The sequence below is a fragment of the Ambystoma mexicanum genome, chromosome 1p (genome assembly GCF_040938575.1).
Source record: "Ambystoma mexicanum isolate Mex_15411 chromosome 1p, UKY_AmexF1_1, whole genome shotgun sequence".
Taxonomy (NCBI): domain Eukaryota; kingdom Metazoa; phylum Chordata; class Amphibia; order Caudata; family Ambystomatidae; genus Ambystoma; species Ambystoma mexicanum.
Window position 1 is genome coordinate 122,534,438 of NC_090921.1, and position 21,148 is coordinate 122,555,585.

General features: G+C 48.9%; 1 protein-coding gene across 4 annotated transcripts in view; it reads right to left on the bottom strand.

Annotated features, from left to right (window-relative positions):
* GNB2 (G protein subunit beta 2) overlaps positions 1 to 21,148 on the bottom strand; it is a 447,265-nt gene that overhangs the window by 155,048 nt on the left and 271,069 nt on the right. For all 4 annotated transcript variants that reach the window (XM_069644804.1, XM_069644810.1, XM_069644815.1 and 1 more), the window contains exon 4: positions 14,572 to 14,678. In XM_069644804.1, the coding sequence (XP_069500905.1) occupies positions 14,572 to 14,678 (107 nt within the window). The remainder of the gene's footprint in view (positions 1 to 14,571; positions 14,679 to 21,148) is intronic.

A 21,148-nucleotide genomic window follows, 5' to 3' on the forward strand; every position in this document is an offset into this window, starting at 1 on the left:
TGCAAAATGCCTCCTGATGACTGGGGTGTGCCAGTGAAAAAGAGCAGCTGTCTGTAGACAAATAGGCTGCAATAGCGGATACGTATGTTATGCATGATAAGACATGGATGCCAGAGGCTGCAAGGTCCGATATAAAAGACCAGAAAGTCGATAGAAGCCTGTCAGGGATCAAGCTGTTTAGCGAGACACCAATGACAAAACCAATGCCATTTGCTCTTATACTGGTGATTGCTCTGAAGAATGTCTGGAATCTGCGGCAGCCCGATTGGGTGCACACCGATAGGTGTTGCAGTTCCGCAAACCAGAACCTGGCTGGTCACCAAGGAGCTATGAAGAGGAGAGTGCAGGTGAAAGCACTCCTGCGATTGCAGAGCGACAGATGAATCATCCGCAAAGGAGGGAAGGCGTAAGCTTTCATGTTGTCCCAAGCGATTGAGGGAGCCTGCGGCAACATTGGTTTGACCCGGAATGTGCACTGCCTGGAGCCAGACATTGTGCTTGATAGCCCAATTACAAATTTGGATAACTAGATCCACCATAGGAGGAGACCTGGTGCCCCCCCCTCCCGCCTCCCCATTTGTTGATGTAGAAGTCAGTGCAAAGTCGAACCACCCGGTCGATGAGGGCTGAAAAACATTGCACGGCAGAAAAACTGTCAGAAGCTCCAGGTAATTGATATGGGAACGTTCGTCCTGGGGCATCCACAAGTTGTACACCTCGAGGTAACCCAGCGTCAGCCCCCACCCTTGTGGGGAGGAGTCTGTAGAAACTGTTACTTGTGGGCTGGGATCTTGGAAGAAGGTTCCCACTGAAAGGTTTCTGGCGGGAGACCACCATTGAATACCAGCTGTCATGGAGGATGGAACTGGAATCTTGAGACCAGATCCGTAGCCCGAGTCCAGCAGCCCCGAAGATCAAGCGGAGTGTGCCGCATTTTTAATCATACAAGAGATAGAGCCACCATGCAAGAGATAGGACCAGAAGGCCCAGGAGTCGCTGGAACCACTGGGCCGACATGTGGGAGGAATGCAGGAAAAGCTGGCACGTGGTCAACAGGTCCACTATCCTGACCTCAGTCAAGAACACTTGGTACCAACAGTATCTCAACAGAAACCTAGAGGGATCAGGTCTTCAACCGTCAGACTCTTTCTGCCAGTTCACTGACAGCCTGAGATGGAACAGGAGCTGGAGGAGAGACTGACTATTGATGGTAGCGGCTTGTGGGCAAGGACTGCACAGGAGCCAATCGTCCAAATATGGATTTAGATGAACTCCCTGCAGTCTGAGGAACGCTGCGATGGCCACCATCTTCGTAAAGACGTGTGGCACCGAACTGAGACCAAAGAGTAGGACACGATACTGGAAGTGTTCCTTTGCCACAGAGAAAAGCAGATATTTCCAATGGGGGCTCCCAATCAGGATATGCATATAGGCGTCCTGAAGATCTACCACAATGAGCCAATCACCCTTCTGGTCAGAGGACCTCATCTGGCTACCGCAGAGTATTGCATCTCGTCTTTCAGGGACCGAAAGTGGACATCGGCATAGGCATGTCTGTAACACTATCCCTATCATGACGTCGAGTGTACCCAAAATCCCTCACGCGCCGAGGTCCCGCCGATTGTATTTTTTCTGCCATGAGGGAGCCCAAGGCTATAGTGAGTGAGTACATAAAGAGAGAAAGTAGTAAGACGTCCATGTTCCTTCCACCCTGAGCGGGAAGGTTGGGAGGGCGAATGTGAATCTAAGCAGATACAATCATCAGAAATGCTATTACGGTAAGTAATGCAGGTCTTCTAATGCTTGTTAATCTGCTTAGAATCACATGCTGTGCATAGACTAGCGAGAAGTACCCGGAGTTGGAGGTGGGTTGTGAGAAGGAACAGTAGAGAAAAGATGGCTTAGTACTGCTTGTCCCACCTGAGAATCAGACCTAGAATGAGTGTCTAGGCAATAGCATTTTGTAAAGGGTGTGTACAGACCTCCAGGTTGCCGCTTTGCAAATGGACTCTAGGGGAACATTTGCAATGAATGCTATGGACGCTCCAGTGCCCCGAGTAGAATGTGCTCTAGGCTTGAAGGACAGTTCTCTCTTAGCAAGAGTGTAACATAGTGTGATGCATTTGACAATCCACCTTGAGATAGGCGATTTAGAGCCAGGACCCCCCCCCTCTCTACCAGCTACCACTGAAACAAAAAATGGGTTTGTTTTCCTCAATGGTTTTGTTCTTTCCAGTTAGAAAACAACTGCTCTGCGCACATCTAGTGTGTAGGCTTCTTTCGGCCCCGCTAGTGGAATTCTGGAAAAAAGTAGGTAGTTCAATCAATTGGTTCACATGGAACTTCGAGATCAATTTAGGCGCGAATCTGGGATAAGTGCGCTTATCCCTGTGGGCTATAACAAAGGGGTCTAGCACAGAAAGGGTTTGCCAACCCTTCTTATAAGTCCGGTCTTTTAGACATGCTTTATGCATTGGCTCAAGGGGAGATCCATGAGCCTGGTTAAAACCACATTTAGATTCCATCCAGGAGCTGTGTGAAAAATGGGAGGATAAATCCTCTTAACCCCTTCCATAAAGGCCTTAATCACCGGTATCTTCCACCGCGACACCTTTTTTTGCAATGTGGTGTAGGCTGAAAGAGCAGCCAGATGAACCTTTATGGAATTGAAAACCAACCCAGTGTACAACAAATGGGTTAGGAACAGCATAATGAGTGTGGTGAGCAATCGATGGGATCGATGGCCTTGGTATTACACCAGATGACAAAACGTTTCCATTTGCTGGCATAGCAATAACGGGTGTTCGGTTTTCTAGCTTCCCTGAGTATATCCATGCACCTCTGAGGGATCTGTAGGTGTCCAAACTATGACCTTAGGAGCCAAGCTGCTAAGTTCTGAGTTTGTAGACATGGGTGTAGGGTCTCCCCCCCCCTCCCGAGACAACATGTTGTACGGGCAGGCTAGTTTTAATGGTGGGGAGAGGGACATTTCCATCAGGTGAGCGAACCAGGGATGGCGGGCCCACATGGGGGCCCACCAGTATCATGGTAACTGGTTCCTGGTGCATCTTGTGCACTATCTTGATGAGAAGGGGTGTCCGGGGGTGGGGCTCGTCTGTTTGGGAGGGGAAACAAGTTTACCATACCATGTTATCCAGAGATCGTTCCCCTTGGAACGGTTCTGGGGGTACCTGGAGGCAGAGACTTAGCATTGGGCGTTCTCCTGAGTCGCGAACAGGTCGATCTCTGGGAAGCCCCATTCTGCAAAGACGTTGGGCATGATGACTTCGTGCAGATGCCATTTGTATTCTACAGGCAGTGGGAAATCCCTGCTGAGCATGTCCGCTAGAATATTGAGTTCTCCTGGAACGTGTTGTGACAGTAGGAACATCTTGTGTTTGAGAGCCCACATCCAAATGTTCTGGGACAGCTTGGATAGCCCTGGAGAGCATGTGCCCCCCCCCTTGTTTGTTCAGGCAATACATGGCCGAGGTGCTGTCTGTTAGAACCAGCACGGTCTTCCCTTGTAGTTGTGTTTGAAAGGTTTTCAATGCCTTGAACACTGCTAATAGCTCCAGGAGATTTATATGGTTGGATGCTACCTGTGGGGACCACACTCAATGAGCTGTCTGCTGAAGCAAGTGAGCACTCCCCACCCCGTGAGAATGCATCTGTCACGAGAGTGGCTTCCACTGCAGGGGTGGTGAAGGTTTTCCCCTTCATGAGGTTTTCCCTTGATCACCACTGCAGAGAGAGAACGAGGACTGGCGAGACAACTACCAGATCTTCCCATTGTCTGCTTGCCTGGCACCACTGGCTGTTGAGCCACTCTTGCATGGGACGCATGCACAGGCGCTCATGGGGAACCAAGTATATGGCATGACGCCATCATCCCAAGTATATGGCATGACGCCATCATCCCAAGTATATGGCATGACGCCATCATCCCAAGCAAACGCATGGCTTTGCGTACCGTCACCTCCCGATTGGCTAAAGATTGAGGGATCTGAAAAAGCATGTTCTGAACCCTCTCGGAGGGGAAGACAAGGCCGTCCTTTGTCCGGATAAGAGCCCTCAGAAATTGTTTTACTGGGGACTAGACTGGATTTTTTTCTCGTTGGAGAATCCCAGACTGAACAGGTGGTCTACAGTCTTCTGGGTGTTCAAAAAGCATGTGTTGTAAGAGTCCCATGTTATGAGCCAGTCGTCGAGGTAAGGGTAAACCGGGACAGATAGTCTGCGCAGGTGTGGTGCCACTACTGCCAGGACCTTTGTAAACACCCTTGGTGGCGAGGCGATGCCAAAGGGGAGCACTTTGAATTGGTAATGCCTGTCCTCCATTATGAACCTTTGATATTTCCTGTGCGCTGGCAACACTGCAATATGAAAGTATGCATCTTTCATGTCCAATGTTGCCGTGTGGTCCCCCCGTTTCAACAGTGGGATCACCTCCTGTAGTGTTACCATACAAAACATTTGAGGTTTTATAAATGTGTTTGCTGGGCGCAGGTCTAGAACAGGGCGCATGGTGAAGTCCGTTTTGGGTACAAGGAAGTACACTGAATAAATACCCTTGTTTACCTGAAGAATAGGGACGGCTTCTATGGAGTCCATTCCCAGCAGCGCTTCCACCTCTTGATTCAGGATGCCGTGAGGAAAAATGTTTAACGCCCCCCGACTGGGGTGACATGGGAGGGGACCTGGATCTGATGGTCATTTCTGATCAGAGGCTGCAGCTCCTCTGGATTTGGGGCCTCTGCCGCATCGCTGACCCCTTGGTGGGTAGTAGGCAGGGCTTTCTGATGTTTATCCAGAGTTTTAGTTTCCCGGGCTGTAGTTCTGACTTGCATGGGACTGCCCTCGTTTTGGAGGGTACGGGGGAGGGCGAGTTATCTGTTGCAACGACTTAAGAGTCTTGTGCTCTTTTTTGGCCGACTCCAGGGCACCATTGACCGTTTTCCCGAAGAGATTGGTCTCTTCGATGGGTTTGTTGATAAGCGTGGCCTGTGTTTCAGGCTTGAACCCCGAATTACGAAGCCAAGCATGCCGCTTGAGTAATGTGCCCTGGGCCAAAGACCTGCCTGCTGTCTCAGCAGTGTCCAGAGTGTTCTTGATGATATTCTGGTTTACCTGCCTACCTTCGGCCACAATGGTAAGAAACCTGGACCCGACGGGTTCAGAAACCTCCTGGAGACCTTCCAGTATGAACTTCCATTGAGCGTCTGCATATCTCTCCAGCTGCCTTCTGTTAATCGCTATGCGTGTGGTGCAGGCAGCTGCCAAGGTAACGGGCTTACCTAGGCCATACAACTTCTTAGATTCCTTATCTGGAGGTGCCTCCCCCGTAGCAAGGGGTACTCCTGCCAGTTTCCGGGTGGTAGTCACTACCAGGGAGTTGGGGGTGGCGTGACCTTTAATATAGTGAGGGCCCGAAGGGGCTGGCCCGAAATAGCTTTTCCACTCTTGGGTTCACTGCCATGGTTTGAGCTGGCGACACCAGGGAGGGGGCCAATCTTAACAGAATTGAGGGGAATGGCTTGGCTTGAGGGAGGAGGGGGGGGTTTCTCCTTGAGAATTTCCTCCACAAAGTCTTGCTCGTGTACCGCCTCTTGAGTAGTGATCTGAAAATGATCTGCTGCCTTCCTTAACATGGCATTGAAGGCCATTTGGTCGTCTACAGGCGAGCCAGGGTGGATGGAGGAGAATCCAGGCATAGAACATCTGTGCCCTGATCTTACGTGGGAAGCATCCATGGTTCCATTTCCACTTGCTGGGTTTCCTCCCAGTTGTCCATGGCATCCTCCTGGTCCTCATTGTAGTCCTGCAGGAAGGGTCTTCTACGCTGTAGAGGTCCTGATAAGTGTCTATCTGGAAGACGTCCTCAGGATGGACGGGGGCTGAGAGTCCAAATTTTCTTGGATAGATGAAGCCGATTTAAAAAATAAGTTCTCCACAAGATCTCTTAGGGGAAGGATGTTCAGAAAAAGAAAATCTTCAAGACGATCCATACACCCTTCACATTTCTCCCTTGTCCACTTACAGGAACCAGAAGGGCCTACGGGTGGAAAAAAAGTCTACTTCCACCCCCGGATGTCAAAATTTGTATCCAAGGGTGTTGGAAAGAGACTGCCCTCGTAGGTTTCGCGAGAATCGGGGCACCACGGCGCATCTTTATACTTGTCCGCAGCCTGCCCCATGCGTTTTGACGTGATAGGTACCAGGCCAACCGCCAAAGTAATTCTCGCTATACTGTCTTCAATCTCCACCAATTCGGCGTGCGTGAACGGGTTCGAAGGTCTATCGGTAGATCTACCGTGGCGTTAGAGGGCATAGCAGTAGATTTTTCGCGTGGAGGCTTAGCAGTTCGTTTTGGGCCTACATGGACCACCGGAGTGTCGAATGCCCACGCTTCAGCGTGTAAACCCGATTTAGGGGTAGCGCCCTTGTTTTTTGGAATGCCCAGTCGCAAGACGATGCTGCAGATGCGGGGAAGGCTGCTGATCTGCACGATCAGAGGAATCTGCCGAAGTTTGACGGTCCTGTTGGCGCTTTCACCTTTTTCAACGTACCAGTCGAAATCGGTGGTGGGGTTGTGTTTAGTGTGATGTGGTCTTTGTACGCCCCTGTCGCCGGGTGTTGTCCCTGAAGCGAGACTTGAGTCAGGCCTTAAAGGGTTGGGAAGGGCGTGGCATACCTAGAAGTGTCCGCCTCAAGGTCTATAACATCCGCTACGGATGTTTGCTCATCGGAGGTGCCCCCGTCACCTTCGGCGGGTGTGGCGGTGGGGGAAGAGGGTATCGCCCGTGACATACCGTACGCGGCCCACCAATTTACACAGCGCTCCGTAAGGGTCTTAGGCCGAAGGAGCTTACAAGCCGCACAACGCTTCTTGTCGTGATCTAAGGGGAGACGAGAATTACACGTACTGCGCTAGCCTTTCCACGGGTATGGAACAAGTTACTTACCTGTAACTGTTGTTCTCCAGCATGGGTCTGGCATGGATTCACATGCTCATGAATATTCCCCGTCGTCAGGCTGGGAATCCTCGGTATAGAAAAAATCAGTATCAGTTTCGTTTCTGATCTGTCTTTCTCAGTAGTAACCAATCACTGGTCTCTGGGTCATACTGCCCCCAGCCAATGACTGCTCTCTCCCTAAGCCCCGCCCCTGGCAGCCATCCTCAGATTTTTACCACACGTTCAAATGTTGGGAGTCCTCGTGCTGTAGCTCTCGAGCTTTTGCTGCGTTTTCACGCTTTTTTCAGGAGATTCTCATTTTTTCGGTTAAATAGAGCCTCAAGCTCCACCGTTTCTACATCCCATTAACGGGGATCCGTTTCGTAGTTTCTACGCCCCTCAAGGTTGAAGATTTTGTCGAGTTGCGCTTTTGGAGGATTCCAGAAGTTCCAAGGCCTACCCGGAAATGGCCCAGGAGAAAGGGAGCTCAACGTCCGGGACGCTGTTCAGGACCTGCCCTGGATGCCAGCTTCAGAACGTTTTCAAGGAGGACGAGCATTCGTTATGCCTCTACTGTCTCCATGAGGACAAGACGCACAAGGAAAAGGACTGCGCGTTTTGTGGGAACATGTCGGAGCGGACCATGAAGGATCGCCACCTCCGTCTCGCCAACTGGCTGGAAGGTAAGAGCCCGCCAGGCGAGAAGAAGAAAAAGAAGTCCGAGCGGTCTTCTAAATCCTGTGAGGGTGCCCCAGCGACGGGGGCCCAACAAAAGGCTAAGCACCGCGAGTCCACGGGCACCGGGAGCGCCGAACTGTCAGGCTCCTTGTCTGCCAGGCAGGGCGCATCCTCCCACGCGCCATAAACCACGAGCCAACGCTCTGGCTCGGGTAAGAGGAAGTCCGAGAACCCGGCGAAGCTTCTGGAGAGGCCCCGGCCGATCTCGAAGATTCCAGCAGAGGGGGAGCGAGGCTCGGACCCTCCTCCCAAGGTGAAGGCCCCAGGCGTACAGAAGGTGACTTTGGCCTTAATTCACCCTGCTAAGACCTCGATTGAGGATGTTGCCACGGCCCTGGCTCAGCCTGTGGAGGCTACACCAGTGGAGGCGCCCTCAGGTACCAGAGTCTCCCTGCCACCGCGGGGGGAGTAGTCTTTCAGGCCCATCGAGAAGACCCCCACGAAGTCCTCGTTGGAAAGGATGGGGGAGGGGCTGGTGGCCCTCGTGGATACGACACGACCTCTGAAGAGGAGCTCATCCAAGTCGTAGAGGAGGCCCAGCCCATCGGGAGGGATCCTGACGAGGGCGATGGTGTCGCAGACGAGGCTCCTCAAGAGCCCTCGCTCCCGTCGTTTCCGGCGCCGCAGGACACCTCGGTGGCCATTTTGTCAGCCATCCAGTCCTTATGCTCGGAGATAAGGACTAGGTTGCCCCTTCCCCCAACAGAGGTACCTGAGCCAGACCCGACGGGGGAACCGGAGCCCGGACCTTCAGAGAGCCCACCACTTAAGAGGAGGACGACGCATCCTAGGCCTCCTCTGCCGCCTTCTCTGCCTTCCCCCCGGTCCACTACCCACGGGGATGATACAGGCATGGACAAGACTACGACGGGTACGGATGACGACGGAGGCGACGACGGGACGTGTCCCCCGTCACCCCCTGCCCGGGCGTCCTCGCCCGACAAGATTGGATCCTTCCATGCTATGATTTCCAGGGCATCCGAGCTCTTCCAGCTCTGCCCCGAAGAAAAGAAGGAAGGGTTCCTTTACCAACGGCGCAAGGCTAAAAGGAAGACGGTCCTCGCCGTACCGCTTCTTGATGACATCTGGGATGAGGGGCTCGCCCTCCTCAAGAACCCTGCCATGGCTCCTGTGAAGAGGGACCGGTACGAGAAGTAGTACCGGGTCCCCGACGCTGCCCCCCTTGTGCCTTAGAGGGCAACCTACCCCGGATTCGGTCATTTCAGCGGCGTCTACACGTCACGATAGGGATAGTGTTACCACTAGCCTATGCCGACGTCCTCCTTCGGTCCCCAAAAGACAAGATGCAATACTCTGCAGTTACCACTGGATGACGGACCATATGCACAGCATGCGATTGTAAGCAGAAGCATCAGAAATACTACTCTTCCTCCTCTTGAGAAATGCCAAAGACTGACGCTTAGCCACGGGAGGGCGGGAGGGGTTCTCCTCTCTAATTCTTTTGGGCATGGATTTCTCAGAGAGTTCTACAAATCTCTCTAGCCTCTCCATCCATCCCTCAAATTTCTCCCTGGTCCAAATGGATGAACCATAGGGGCCCAGGGATGGAAAGGGTTCCTGTAATGGTTCTTCTGTTGCCAAACATCGAGCTTTCTCCTTTAACGTCGAAGAAATCCTTCCAGTGCACCGATGGTTGATGCGTGTCCTGTTTGTCCTTGGGCCTCTCTGTGGGTTCCGATGAATCCTTCGGCCGACCCTTGATTTCGACGAATTCTTGGCTTTGTCCTTGGGTCTGAAATCCTTGGACGGTTGCTTCCGAACATCTGGTGAAAGAATCCTAGCGATGCTTTCGGTAATCACCTCAGTCGGGAAGTTGTGACGTTCGGGCCTGCAGTTGCGCGATTACTTTCTGCGGAACCGGGCCCTTGGACCGTGGATGCTTTCTTCCAATGTGTCTCGATGGAGTCCTGAATATTGGGGGCAGCGCCCTTCAACTTAAGAGGGCCCAGTTGCAAGGCGCACCTGCGGTTCTGGGGAGGGCCGACGATAGACGGGCACGGCCGAAATTACTGTTGTGCACGTTGGCGCTATGGACCGTTTTGACTTTGTCAAAGACCTCCCTAGGGTTGTGTTCTTGGTGTGTGAAGCGTGCGCATCTTTGTTGCTGGGGTGAACATTCCCATAGCAGGACCAGAGTCTTGCCTAGCGGTCCGGGGACAAACCACGCAGAGCAAGAATGCTCCACCAAGAGGTTAATCGCCTCTGAATCAGAGGCCTGTTCGTCACTCAGCCCCCCGTCACAATCGGCAGTTGTGGCAGCGTGAGAACTAGACTCGGCCTGTGAAATTCCGTAGGCCACCCACAGCTCAACACGGCGCTCCTTCAGCATCTACGTATGCAGGAGCTTGCAAGCGGCACAAACCGCCTCATCGTGATTAAGGGGCAAACACGGATTACACTTATGGTATTTATCTTTCCAGGGAAATTTAGCCTTACAAGAAGGACAAAACCTGAACGGAGTCCTCTCCATAGCTGAGGAAATATATAGTGACAAAATGACCCAGGGAACAAAGAGGAAAGGGAAAGGCATTCTTAAAAAAGGAAATGTCCACCCCAACCCCACTCTCCCTACTGTGTAGGCCGTGGAACCGGCTTCGGCGGATATCTGCAAACAGCAGACTATGGCAGGGACAGTAGCATAATATTCAATCACTTTAATAATTTACAACCAATAGTTGACGGATAACAATGTCTCTAGAGGAGGCGACCAGTATGCTGGGTGGAAAAATACTATCTGAGGGACCTCAATGCACGAGGTATTTTTGGGTACACTACACATCACGTAGAGATCGTGTTAAAGGTACGCCCATGTCAACGTCCCCTTTAAATTCTCAAAACACAAGATGCAATACTCTGTGGTTACCAATGGATGTCAGACTATATGCCCAGCATGTGATTCTAAGCAGATTAACAAACATCAGAAAAGTGTTTATTTGAATACCTGTCACTGTGAATCTGTGTTCCAACCCTACAGCTCACATTGACCCCTCTTGAGATAAGCCTGGCTGTGCAGTCGCTTTACCAAAGGTTGGGTCAACTATTGCCAAGAGGACAAAGCTGGAGCAGTCCCACATGGGGTACTGCATACAATCTTGGAGGAAGAAAGAAAAAGAAGAAACTATGCCGAAATTAAATTACAGCTGTCACTAGCCTACTTAACATTAGTTTTGGGTCAATAGGGTGCTGAAAAAGCATCCCCAGTACTCGAGCCATATGGACCACTATAGGACAGTGTATACAAAATGCCCCAGTGCATGGCATAGATCTTTGCCAGATGGGAGGGGGTTCTCAGTAGAACTCACACCGACCACAAAAACACTGTCAAAGAGAAAGGTAAATCAACAAAAGAAAATACGTGCACACTTATTGCTTTTGTTTTTGAACCCGTTTCGACTCTTTACAGGAGAAGTGAAGCCTTTAGATTTACTCCCCTGGCCTTTTGCTCTTCTTTTTATGGGGAAATCCATCAGTACTAGGAAACTATGATCGTTTGACTTCCACTTCTGTAACTTTTTACATTGCACACAGCCTCTTACAATGCAGTGCAATGGGGATACTTTTGAATGGTTCTATATTCATTAGTCCACATTTTTTTCCGCTGCTTTGCTGAAAAAAACCTAAAATTCTCTTTTTATTGGGTGGGACCCCACCCCAAATTCCCCTTCCTTTATTATTTATTCCCTATACCCCAGCCCACAGTACCCCTTATATGCCCTCTCCCCTCCTAATTTTGTGATTATTTTTTTTAGCAAAGAATTTTCGGCAAAGAGCGCAGCAAAAATAAAAGGAGATGGATCAAAGTCACACCTTTTACATCCGAGTCTTTTACACTTGGGATTGGTGGTTACATTTATATGTACATACACAAGGGATCCAGTTCGCCCACAGTGACAGGTAGCAGGCTCTGGCGGTCATAGGGACAAAAAAATAAAAAAAAGGACCATAGTACTGCTAACCGGGGGGGGGGGGGGGGAGGGCTTCCTCGTAATGGTCATATTTTATCCAGACCAAAATCGGGACCCTCAGTATTTCTAATTGAGTGAATGAAAAGGCCTGAAAGTTTGTCCGAAAAGAAACATAGAAAGGGGCTATGTAGTGAATTCAAATAGTTATATTTAAACATATGTTTGATTTTCACAAATAATGCATGATTGAGAAGGGATGTGTTAATCCCTCAAAAGTGTAACTGGTTCCACACGTAATTAGTTTGTTCACAAATAACATTAAACACAGTAAAAAAGAAGTGTATGTAGGCACCTTAAAATGTGAAGTTACCTGAAAAAGAGTATTGTGTACCGAAAAATCAAAATGACAGAACAGCTATGAGCAAGTACACGTAATATCCAAACAAAAAGACCCAACATATATGAAGAGCCCAATCTCTAATTGAACGTGTTTGTAAAGACATGACAATTGGGATTTTCAAACAATCTCTAGTCACCCAGGTTTTGCCCATAGGTGTTCACCAAGAAAAAAAGGGTTTTACTGTTGCATAAATTACAGGAAAAAAATCATAGAATCTAGAGTGCAATTCAGGTTTACATCTACTCATTTAAGGTAGAAAATCCTGTAGGGATTATGCCACCATGTAGTTCAACTAGCAATGTTCCTACCCAATGGTTGCCATATATATTCTATGTTGTATGCTCTGTAGTAAGCAGTGGTGTCTGCTGGTTATTTTCACCAACTGACACTCTTTGCCGACGCTGCAGGGGGGTGAAAGTGGAAAAGTCCAGTTAAGTCAATGTTGACCGTGTCTTCGAATGTCCAAACTAGTCAACCTAGATTTTATTTTGCGAGTTCCCCCCTTGCTCAGTGACCGTTCCGGCGGCAGATATACGACATAGTTCAAACCGAAAAAATGTAACTCTTAAGTGTTAATAGTAGCCGTCTTCAGGGTGAAATGAATAACCCCCAACGACATTCTATAAAGATTCTTCGTCAGACAGGTCCTCCCCGGGGGGACTGCTCTCATCTTGAACCGCCTCTATGGTAATTGTTCTCGTAGAGAGCTCTGAACTAGTAAACTGGGAGTCGGATGAATCGATTTCCCTGTGAAAGTGCTCCAATCTACATTGACGGAGCACGCCAAACGCCGAACAGAGGGCTCTTTCAACATTCGATTCCTGGGCTCACTATACACAACACAAGGGGACCACCCACAGAATGATGTAGATTGGAGAGACTAACACGTCAGGACACAAGCACTTTTACAGGGAAATCGATTCAGCCGACTCCCAGTTTACTAGATTTTTGGTAAGAGGACGACTGCTGCAGCCATTTCTTCAGATAAGCATTGGAGCCAAGAATCCCTCATAGAAGGACAGCAGACTGAAGATCCTAAAATGACTCCTAAAGAGGCCCATGATCCGTTCCTACCTCTGACCTAGTGAAGCCCTATTGAACTACCTAATCTGCAAAGGCCCTGCACAGTGCTTCAACCCTTGGACTGGTGGAACCAAACAGTCTGTGTTAAAGGATTGGGTCGTCCTGAGCCATGGTGGACTGAAAAGCTCTACAGTGGGCTACCTTGCTAGAACTGTAGCCTTTTGCATTTGCAGCTGGAACTTCGGTGGTCGCCAGCGTGTGGTGTAAATCTTTCCTGGCGAATTCCATCCTCCCAGCTTCAAGGGAGCCTGCTCTGGAAGGTATTCAACTTACTGGAAGGACACCTGCCGTCGTTTGTGTGCGGTGGCTGTTGCTTAAACTCGCCTTCCAGCCAGTGAAGTATAGTGTAAAGAGGGTAAGTAAACGCAAAGCATTTGTCTCCCCGTCCTCTACAGGATAACATTGCAAACAAGTCTTTGTATTCTTCCATTTCACTGCTTTTTGGTTGTCACACCCGAGCAGTGTCTGAAAGATGAGACAGCATTTTAACTTACCAACAACTTTCTTTCATCTCTTCTCTTGAACAATCCACATCACAACTACTTTACCTGAATTTGATGCATTTCGGGAAGACGCATTGTGACTTTTGGCACAATACACTATTTTTCATAGGGATTAGACTTTTGAAGCTAGGGCATATTTCTTGTGACTTGGTTCCATCTTACTGCGTCATTTACTTACCCTTCCTTTATTGATTGAAGTCTTTGAATGCATTTTAAGAACCTATGGTGATTGTACATGTTTTTATATTGAGTTGTGCGAGATCGCCTGCTTGTTTAATTTTATAGTGCTTACAATAACTATGGTATTATTGTGCATTCTTGTCTAAATTGAATTGTGTACTTCACTGTGTGGACCCCTGACCACACTCAAACACTATTGAGAATATCTGACTGCTCTACATTGCTTCCTTGATAGGATTTTGGATAACTTCTCAGAGTTCCCCTGTTCACTCTGTTTCATGCGTTAATGTCCCCGTAAAAATTTAGCGATACAAAGATATTGCCATATTCTTGCTGCAATATTGACTCATGGACCCTGCGGGGGACACCCCCGAAACCCCTGCATTATTTTAAAATGTGCGGGGGACACCCGCTCCCACAAAATATGCCCCCAAAAAAATATTGCCTATGGCGAGACAAACAGCCCATGTACTGCAATATTTTTGGTGGGGATATTTTGTAGGGATACCGTTCACTACAACTATGGTGGACTCCCAAGTGTCCTCCAGGCCAGATTCTAGAAATCCATCTTAACATGCTCCACAATACTAGATCACCTGTCCTCTTAAGGAATTGGTCTAGTTAAGTACAGGGCTAGCTTGAGAAGTGTGGTGTATTTTCCTCAACCAGTTCTTAGCCACTCTCGCAACTTGCACCTCATTCTGCATTTCCATGGGTGCAGTACTTAGTTCAAAGCAAGGAGTTGTAAATAAACCGCCTGCCCAGTGTCATAGGGCCACACTTACCTTGAGTCTGTGCCCCAGTGCATGGCATAGATCTTTGCCAGATGTCCTCTCAGAGTACGCCGTGTCCGCATCTGGATCCTGCCGACAGGATCAAGGCCTGCAGTGATCTGAAAGAGTGTAGTGCATATTAGAACAAGGCATTTCACCAAAATGAAGAAAAAAACATGGCAGGGTAACCCTTATAATGTACCCAGTCTATCACTAATACGACTGTCTCGTGCTTAAATAACAGGCCCACACATGCTCTTTATTCACAGAGCAGTACGGCAATAGAATCAAAACATGTTCCCCATTCAACTCCTCGCTCGGAAGTTAGCCAGCTCTAGAGGGTAAGGAGCCTACATCTGGGGAAGACCTTAATTTCCACAATTACTTCATATTGTCATGTGTTGTGGAAAAGCAGTTCTCCTTTGAGTCCAGAAACATCAGGATAGATGAAAGGAGATATCTACCCCATCATGGCAATGTTGGACCATGCAATGCTCTGAACAAAGTAGCACCTGTGTTGGAAACAAATCTTTATAGAATGGGGTTGAGGAAGGGTTCAAAATGTGCACTCCTCTTAGACATTGGCTAGTGAGACTCTTGCAAAGTAAGAAATTGTGTGCTGTGTGTAGAATCGAAGTGGCAAGTGACTTTATGGTTGGCTAGTCACTTGGATCTGACATTTTCACCCCTGGATGAGGCACAATTCATGAATTTCAGGGACATATGTGAGCTATGCATGTTTGAGTAAGTCTACAGATTGTAAAGTGATAGTGGCATTTATAACACGCCTATACACAAGTGTTTCAAGGCGCGACGAGCTAAGGGAGAGGGAACAGAGGAAAAAGAATTATCTTACAAGGCCAAATGTAATTTAGATTGCGCAAGTCCAAAGGAAGGGGGAAGAAGAAATGTGCGGGGCAAGGGGGGGTGCAGTGGATGGAATAATAGAACAAGATAAATAAAAGAATGGCCAGCAGGTGGCAAGTGCAGACATAAGTGCTGGGAGGGGGGATGGGGGATTGTAGGGATACAGAAAACAATCCCGAGGTGCAGGGGTTGCCAGGGAGGCAGTGCAGTCGTGCATCTGGCAGGGCTAGGGCCCGAGATCAGATGGGTGGCCAGGTAACCAGTACAGTCTCAGTAACAGCCAGGACTGTAGCAGGGGAGAGGGGGGAGAGAACACAGAAGCAAAGAGGAGGGTTTTCAGGTGCTTCCGGAACCGAAGATGGTTCTCCTCAAGTTACAGTACCCAGCCGAAGAGAGATCTACCACCAACTCTTTACTTAGAGAAGCTACTGACCCTGAAGGAGTTGGAGGCGGATGAGCGAAGAGCTCAAGAGGGAAGATATCTAGGAAGGTATTAAGGCCCCAGACCACAGAAGACCTTGTGGACGATGCAGAGGGTTTTGAACTTAATCCTTGCAGCCACTGGGAGCCAGTGCAGAGATTTCAGTCCTGGAGAGATACGATCCCTGGGCTTGAGGCCAAGTCTCGCAGTCCTGTTCTGGATAGGGCATAGAGTAGAAGCAGGCAGATTTAGAAAGGCTATTGCAATAGTCCAGCCTAGAGAGAACCAGAGCTCTAGAGACAGTGAGATTCTGGGGGAAGAACACCTCTGAGGAGGTGCCGCTGGTAGTGTGACTTCTTAAAGACGTCAGATGTGAGGCGAGAAAGAGTGTGGAGTCGAATATGACCAAGGTTTTTTGACTTGCAGGTGGGAGCAGCAAGAGGGCAGAGAGAGGCCAGCCAGAGAGCTACAGGAAAGCAGGGAGTGGGTGTGCCGATGAGGAGAATCTCAGTCTTACTGGCATTAAGACAGAGGTCATTGGCGGCCTACCACTCCTGGATAGAAGACAGTCAGGGATGGACAGGAGGTGGCCGAAGGTAGCCTGAAAATGAGCTGAGTGTCATCCACATAACACTGAAAGTTGGGGCAGACAGCGGCAATTAGGTGGGCAAGGCGTGCCAGGTATAGGTTGAACAGCCAGGGAGAGAGATTAGACCCCTGGGGGACACCACAGGTAGAGAAAAAGATAGAGGAAGGATCCGAGGTGGACCTGGGAGGGTCGGTCAGAGAGGAAGGAAGTCAGCCACGCCAGGGCCTGACCGGTAATACCTAGGTTATCACTGAGACAATTAAGCAGGATGGCATGGTTGACGGTGTCAAAAGCAGAAGAGAGATCAAGCAAGAGGAGGAAACAGGGGGTGTTCAAGTCAAGGTCGGAGAGAAGGTCTTCAAGGATGTCCAGGAGAGCAGTTTCCGTGCTTCTGGCAGCTCTGAAGCCAGACTGATGGTCATGAAGACAAACAGATTCAGTGTGGAGATTTAGCTGGGAGATGGCCAGTTTCTCCAGGAGCTTGCCCAGGAAGGGAGTGAGGAGATTAGGTGACAGTTAGCCGTGCAGGAGGGATTGGCAGAGGGTTTAAGAAGAGGGTGCACAAGGGAGTGCTTCAGGGGGGATGGGAAGACTCCAGTGGCGAAGGAGTGGTTGCAGAAGTCAGCCAGGGCAGGGGCAAGGGTGTCAATGTGGTCCTTGATGGTTTTGGAGGAACAGGGGTGAACCTGTTTTGACGAGACATTCATAGATCGGACTTGTCTAGAAACCTCGTCTGCGCAGAACAGGGGAAAGGCAGAGAAGGAAGCAGGAGAGGTGGCTGCAAAAGGGCCAGAGGAAGAGCTGGGAGTATAGAGAGGGAGCAGAAAGGAGGAGAGGACAGTATGTCCTGAGTTTTAGAGATGAAGTAAGACGCCAGTGCCAGACAGAGGGCCTGGGAAGGGACAGTAGAGTTGGAGACTGCGGCAGGATTGGCCAGTTCCTTGCAGATTTTAAAGAGTTCAGCCGAGTTGTTAAATGCCGCAGAGATGCAGGCTTGGATAGGAGCTCTCTTCCTGGTGAGGACAGAGCCGGTATTGCCTTTGGAGCAGTCGGCAGGCCAGTTTGTCAGGATGTGCAAGTAGTGTCTCCTTCCATGTGCAAAAAAAGAAAATCTGCATCTTGCAAAGGACTACCTCATGCGATAATGCCTCTATACTCTAGACCAGCACGTTTTCAGCTCCTTAATGATGTGGTTTGCAGGTCACTTCTAGTTCTGCATCACTGGAAGTGAAGGTCTGCCTTTCAATCACAGCTAGACCTGTTCTGCAGATCTCTTCACACTTTTTGGAAGCGTCATTCACATTACCTAACAATCCTCAATTTTGGACTTATCTGCATCATTCAATAAAGTAGGCATTCAGTACTTTTAAGAGTGGTTTTGTTGATCTGTATGCCGCCACCTGTATCAAATCTTGAAAAAAGTAAATTTTCCTTAAACCCATTATAAGGTAGTCTGCAACATTCACCAGGACTGTAAAGCCTTCCATGCTCAATCTATACGAGAACATTATAACAAATTAACCTTAATGTTCAAAGGTTATGCAGGTTATGAAGGTTATGTTATCCATTAATACCCTGTACCAAAATGGGAAATAAAATGGCTCCTGGCACCTGCAGCCTTACCTCACAGGAGAGCACTACCACAAACCACTCAAGGATGAACTGCTGCAAGATACCCTTTCAAGGGGGACCAAAGAGGAATTCTTTAATGACCACTACCTTTCAAGTGACCAGAGACCCTTGGAGAACCAGCGATCCCATTTGAATAGGACACCTTTGTAGCATGTGTGACTACTTCATTAGATGGTTACTATATTGATATTAACCATTGGATTGACAAATGTTACTTGATTGACAAATGTTACTTCCCTGTAACTTTTTGCTAGTCTCAGTTTTAGCCTCAGATGGCATGTATATTCAATCTTCTGTGTATTTTTTGTGGATTACCAACTTGCAGCAACAGGGATCGTAATAGGATTTACGTAGGACTTGTACATGCTAGTCACAATGCTCCAAGTCTATGCCCTCAAGTAATATGTATACTAGAACTCAGGTCCATGGAATATATGGAACCAGTTACTTACCTGTAAGCCCTGTTCTCCAGCAGGGGTCTTGCATGGATTCACATGCTCATGAATTTTCCCTGTCAGGCTGGGATGCTTTGATAAAAAAAGAAAGCAGTTTCACCGTAGACTGAAAACAGCTGGTCTCCTCTTTATCCAATCACTGTCCTTTGTGTTATACTGCCCCTAACCAATGACTCGTCCCCCTAAGCTCCTCCCCTGGTGGCTATCTTAAGATATGGAAGTGCACATATAGGGTCAGTATGAACCAAGAAGAGTCACGGAGGGAGGGAGGGAGGGTTAGCATGTGAATCCACGCAAGACCCATGTTGGAGAACAGGAGTTACAGGTAGGTAACTTGTCCCTTCTCCAACATAGGGTCTTGCATGAATTCACATGCTCATGAATACGTTTACACAGCAGTACATAAACACAACCATGGGAGGTGGCAAGGCTCAACAGAAGCAATATACTTATCCCGGGAACATGCGCGCCTCAAAAAGGTTGCGTAGCACCACTTGGCAGACCCGGGACTCCTCCCTGGAATCCCAGTCGACGCAGTAGAATCTCGTCAAGGTGTGGGTGGACCTCCACATAGAAGCCCTGCAGATATCTAGCAGAGGAACACTAGAGAAATGCTATCGTTGCTGCAATAGGTCTGCTGGAAAGGGCTCTCGGCCAGCCTGGAAGATGTCTTGTTGGCCAGACGACAGCCCATGGTATAGCCGGAGAGCCACCTAGATTATAGAGGCCTTAGACAGGACCTTCCCTTGACCCACTTGCTGAAAAATGACGAACAAATGAGATGTCTCCCGAAAGTAATGTGTGCATGCCACAAAACGCCAACGCATGCACAACATCCAGCAAATGCAACGCCCTTTCAGCAGGCATAGAAGGATCCAGAACGAAAAGTAGCAGAACTAAAGGTTTGTTGAGATGGAACTCTAAAGGAACCTTCAGCATAAAGGTGGAGTGGGTCTGCCACACCAACCTAGCAGCATGGAAGTACAGCTGCTTGTAGGAGAGGGCATGAATTTCCCAGACCCACCTGGCCATGGTGATGGCTACTAGGAAAGCAGACTTCCATGAGAGGCATCATGAATTCAGTCAAAACCATGTTGAGCTCACAAGCCAGCGCAGGAGCCATCACTGGAGGAAAAGTCCTGAAGAGGCCTTTGAGGAACTCTTGACAAGCCTTTACAACCACAGGGAGGGGTTTCCGGATGCCTGGTTGTATAAGGATATGGCAGCTAGATTGGCCAGCAAAAGCAGGTACAGAAGGAGTTGCGGAGATGCGATCCGCAAAGGTGTAATCTTCCGAGTCCTGCACCACACCGTGAAGCGCTTCCACTGTGGTCAAAACAAGACAACGTTGTGGAAGCTCTAGCCTTGGCCAGGGTTTTCTTGCACTCCATTCAAAAGGCATGTCCACTAGGTTGGACTGCACGTCTGCCCGGAAGTTAGTGGCCTTAAGCGCCCAATACTGAATGCGTGTTTGGTGCGCCTACATTGAAATTGAAGCTCTTTCACCAAATCGGTGAGATTCCATCACATTCTGTAGATTGTGTGCCCAGCTGCGCGTGAGGTTAGCCTACTAACTTTAAAAGCAACGTTTAGCTTTACACAATTAGCTTGAATTACTTAGCCAGGAAACTACATTTCCCAGCAGCCCCAGGCTCCTCAAATCAGGTGAACAAGCACACCAGCGTTGGCGCATCTGAGACAAACCCAGTCTTCCCCAGTCATCGCCAGAATAGATGTGCCGGCGTCTACCTCCTGTAAGTGTATTTTGCACACTTTTTGAAACCTTGTAATTAATAACTTAATGCATGGTTATCGTGTGCTCAGCCACTGTTCTGTGTTAATAGTTGTACCTTCCGCTATACAGGGGCGGAAAAACAATGTTAGGCAAAAATGTATGCAGTACCCTGTGGGATACTCCACCAGCCTTGTCCTCTTGGCAATAGTTAACCCCAACCTTTGGTATAAGCACGTACTACGCAAGCTGGTAGAGTGACTGAGCAGCCAGGCTTACCACAAGAGGGATCAATGTGAGTTGTAGGGTTATAACAGACTTTCATAGTGTCAAGTATCCAAATAAAACAAACAAGGTTTCTTTTTTTAAATGAAAAACTATTGGTTTTGCACATAAAATGCTACATTTGGTCCAACAAACAAGACCAACACAAAAACAAGCATAATACGAACTGAGACAAGTCCAATCTATCCGTTAATACATTGTGTGTCAAAACAGTGCATGGAAAGGGGAGAGTGGAAAGTGTGGAGCCAAGGAGCGCAGATAAATAAAATAAACAAAAATAAATCGAAAAAGGAGGCAAACTGTGGTAGTGCAGCCAGCAAGTGGAAAGTGCTGTGTTTAAGGCAGCAGACTGGGTAAGTCTGAATAAGTGCAGAAAAAGTAAAATGGGGTGGGAGGGCTGTATGGATATACAGATACTGTCCCCAATGCAACGGGTGGCCAGGAGGCAGTGCAGAAAGGTGGCAGGGTGAGCAGGTACCTGGGCCCAGGGGACAGGGGGTGGCCAGGTGACCAGTGCCAAGAGAGCAGATCAGCAGGGGAGAAGGGGAGCAAAGGCAGAAGCAAAGATGAAGGTTTTGAGGTGCTTCCGGAACCAGAGATGGTTCGCC